The 4,285-nt window shown below is 42.9% G+C and overlaps 1 protein-coding gene across 1 annotated transcript; it reads left to right on the forward strand.

The window, feature by feature from the left end:
• Positions 1 to 231: 231 nt before the first annotated feature.
• Arf6 (ARF GTPase 6) lies at positions 232 to 3,705 on the forward strand. The gene has a single exon (XM_090345054.1). It carries the CDS (start codon positions 486 to 488, stop codon positions 1,011 to 1,013), a length of 528 nt encoding a protein of 175 aa, XP_090201180.1. The 5' UTR covers positions 232 to 485; the 3' UTR covers positions 1,014 to 3,705.
• The last annotated feature ends 580 nt before the right edge of the window (positions 3,706 to 4,285 follow it).

Here is a 4,285-nt window from a genome sequence, read left to right on the forward strand (position 1 = left end):
CGCGCTTCTGCTCGGGTGGTCTGGGTCGGTGGTGAGCCCGGTGTTGGGGGACCGGCGGGCGGGCAGGCGAGCGAGCGGCCCTCAGGCTTCGGCGGCGGGGCGAGGCCGAGGCGGCGGAGCGGGAAGCGCGGCGGCGGCGGCGGCGGCGGCGCTCGCGCGGCGCCTGCGGGGGGAAGGGCAGTTCCGGGCCGGGCCGCGCCTCAGCAGGGCGGCGGCTCTCCCAGCGCGGACTCGGGGGCCCCCGGCGGCGGCGGCGGCGGCGATCGGAGGCTTCGAGTCGTGTGGCCGGCGATGTCCGAGTGAGCGACGGGCCCCGGCCTCTGCACCCTCCCCACCCCTCCAGGAGGCGACTTCCAGGCGGGCCGCTCGTGCGCCCTCGCGGCGGCCAGGCTCCGTTTCGGTCTCGCGGCGGCGGCGGCGGCGGCGTTGTTGGTAGAGGGGACCCGGGACACCTGAATGCCCCCGGCCCCGGCTCTTCCGACGCGATGGGGAAGGTGCTATCCAAAATCTTCGGGAACAAGGAAATGCGGATCCTCATGCTGGGCCTGGACGCAGCCGGCAAGACCACGATCCTGTACAAGCTGAAGCTGGGCCAGTCGGTGACCACCATTCCCACCGTGGGTTTCAACGTGGAGACGGTGACTTACAAAAACGTCAAGTTCAACGTGTGGGATGTGGGCGGCCAGGACAAGATCCGGCCGCTCTGGCGGCATTACTACACCGGGACCCAGGGCCTGATCTTCGTCGTGGACTGCGCCGACCGCGACCGCATCGACGAGGCCCGCCAGGAGCTGCACCGCATTATCAATGACCGGGAGATGAGGGACGCCATAATCCTCATCTTCGCCAACAAGCAGGACCTGCCTGATGCCATGAAACCCCACGAGATCCAGGAGAAACTGGGCCTGACCCGGATTCGGGACAGGAACTGGTATGTGCAGCCCTCCTGTGCCACCTCGGGGGACGGACTCTATGAGGGGCTCACATGGTTAACCTCTAACTACAAATCCTAATGAGCATTCTCCACCATCCCCGGAAGGAGAGACATCAAAAACCCATTCATAGGATTATCGCCACCATCATCACCTCTTCAATGGCCACTTTCTCTTTTGAATTTGAACTCTGGAGTTACTGTTCTACGTTTTAGGGGTGGGGGTTGGGGGTTTCACTCTCCTTTTTTTTCTTTTTCCTTTATTTTATTTTTTTCCCTTTTTTCTTTTTGGCTTTGCGTTAGTATGCTCAGATCTGACATTTGACCTGAACACAGTGCTAGATGCTCTTACTGACTTCCAGCAAATGGGGTGGGGGAAATATAGCATTTCTTGGTAAAGTCCTTTATAATAATGGTTTGATTTTTTTATTTCGAGAGAATCTTTTTCTCCAATGTATGCTTTTTTCCTTTTGCCCAGTTTCCTTATCACTTGCTGTAGATGGCTTATTTTGCATTCATGCAGACTATGTTGCAAGTCTGTTTCATCTAGTAAACTGAAAATTATTGCTTAATCAAACTGCCGTTTGTCTTTTATATTTAAGGCCTCCTCTCCTCCCGTGTTAGCTCTAACTTAGTAATTTCAAATGTGACCTTTTATATCTTAAGACCAGTATGGTAAACAGCCCACAGTGGCAAATAATGAGTAATACCAATGTAATATGTTCCAGTTGCACATCAGTATGTTAAAACAGGTAATTGTAAGAGGTTCTTTGAAATGGCAGCACCTAAGTTCTGAAACATACATCATGCATGAGTAGGAATAAAACCCAAGTTCCTCAAAACATAGCTAACTTATGCTGCATAAAAATAATGAAAAGTGTAACTAGTCAAGGACGTAGATTGTTTTACACCACAAAGTTATTAGCAGCTTTGCTATGCTTTTTTTCCTCCTTTCTTATCTTAAAAATATACACTTTCCAGAAAATGGAGCAATAATGGTAGATGCCACACAGATGAAATATTTGTAGATATTTTAAGTAACTTTGGGCAAAACTGGAATATATGCTATTATTTCAATGTCTGAGACCAATAGTTTTAAAATTACTAAAACTTTACTTTCTTCACTTAAAAGAAAACAATTCAAGTTATATGCACCTTTTACCTAGTTGGAAAAATACACATTCCTGTTTTCTCATTGCAGCAACTGATTTAAGGTGAAATCATTCATAGGTGAGTGATCACATCTCCATTAATTAGAACACTGGAAAAAATAATAAAAGTTCATTTTACTTGATTGTAGGGTTAACTCATGCAAATAGATACCCTGTTGGTTCCCTTAGGACACCATCTTTAAGGAATGAATGGTGTCCAGACTTGAGGGATGAGAATTAAAAGGGGAAGAGGGGTGAAGAGACAGAACTTCTCTACAAGATGACAATGAATGTAAACTAACTTTAAGGGTAAGCAGTGTGCTCACTGGTGATATCCAGATCTTAACAAGACTGGTTAGGACCTGTAACTAGATTGAGACCACTAACATTTTGAACCAAATGTTAATGCTTGATTCAGAACTGGAAGGCAACATCTGGTTCTTACATGGCCTTAAGGATTAATTTTAGTGATCCTCAAGGAATAATACTTAGGGAATCTCAGAAATTTAGACTGCAAAGGCAGTATATAGAAAAAGGTGGAATGGTTTTTTGTTTATGAGGGTATCTGAAAACAAATTGAACCGGATATCATGGTATAGTTGGACAGTATTGGTCCTTCATGTTTTGGCCATATTGTAGGAGCTTTTACCAAAGATATATGAGATGCAGAAGGGTATTACAAAAGCAAGTGTTCAAAATAAAACATTTTACTTAAAGCAAATGAGAAAAGGTGCTACGTTGTAGGCTCCTGCTGGTGCAGAGGAATTTTTGAATTCAAGATGCAACTAAAGTTCTCAGTGTCACTTTAAAAGTATCGCTAAAGATGAGGCTGACAAACACATTTAAGAAATTTTTGGTTGCTCTTTATAATTCCTGAAGCTCCACCATAAATGTTAATTCTTAGTGTTTTTAAGTGATTACATTTTAAGGTACATAAACATGGGCTATACAAATATCAATGCTATAGTAACATCCTGATTCAAAACAAGCACAAAGGTATAAATGCCTAAACTGGAGGAAACTTGAAACCCTCATGTGAAATTCTTAAATGTAGTGTTTCTAACTTGTGACAGACAGGTTGATAAGCAGCCATTTTTTTGTCTTAAAATAACTGGGGGACACAGTTAAAATTTTATACATCAAGTGATTGCTCTTATTGAATGTTGCAGGTGAGACGTGGTTACTTTTAGTTTATTTGAGATGTCTGAAAAGGGGGGAGGGGGAAAGAAAATATTTGAAATTTGGAAAACCCTAAACCTTTTGGAAAGAAATTGTAATTTTCACTTACATTTTCTTTTAATAAGAGTATGAAAGATTTATAATTGATGTAGTTAAATTGAATCATAACTATTGGTGATTATGGAGCAGGTACTCCTAGCCTGCAAAAAAGTATAATCTAGTAATGAAAAAATCCTGAAATTCTTGTTTAATTGCATCAATTTCTGTATTTATGTGAAATTATAAATTGCAGTAAGTTTTGAATGAGATTAATCTTGTCTTAAGTAAATGAGTCTGTAGACCGTGATCTTCCCAAACTAAAGTACAGTACTTGGAATTGTGTTCTTTATGGTTGTAGTGTTGGTAAAGCACTAAGATGCAGAAAATAAAGGAATTACACAGCGCCGTTTCTCACGTTATATTACTGGTTGAATTAGAAAAGTGGGGTGTGTTGGTGTGTCTGGCCATGTTATTCTCCAGGATTATGTGGTAAAAAGTTGACAGTTTGGAAATCCCTGGCTTTAATAAGAACCAGGACAACAAAGGAGAGTCAGGTTTTTGTAAGTTCTGGCTGTTTAAAGAGGTTTGCCCTGTTTTAGTTTCATCAAACCTTATTTTGTGGCACAAAAACAGCTGAAAGACATTTAAAAGTAAGGTTTTCACTTTTCAAATTGCAAATTGTAGCATTTTAAAAAGATCAGGATTGTGTAGCTACAGAGATCTACAGAGATGTAGGCCCAATGTACTACCTTTGGTAGTAGACTTGGAGTTTAAAAGTTTCTTGTACAGGTCAGAGTTGTTTATCTGATTTGGACAGAATTATAGCCCTATACAAATGAAAATTACAAATGAGTAACTTGGATAATTTTTTTAAACTTTTGTAAGCATTCTCCTCTACCACCATTTTTTTTTTTTTTTTGCCAGTCCTGGGCGTGAGCCCCGTCCTTGGGCTTTCTCAATGATAGAGCTTTACCACGAGCTATGG

The sequence above is a fragment of the Megascapheus bottae genome, chromosome 14 (assembly GCF_031878675.1).
Source record: "Megascapheus bottae isolate mThoBot1 chromosome 14, mThoBot2.hap1, whole genome shotgun sequence".
NCBI lineage: Eukaryota > Metazoa > Chordata > Mammalia > Rodentia > Geomyidae > Megascapheus > Megascapheus bottae.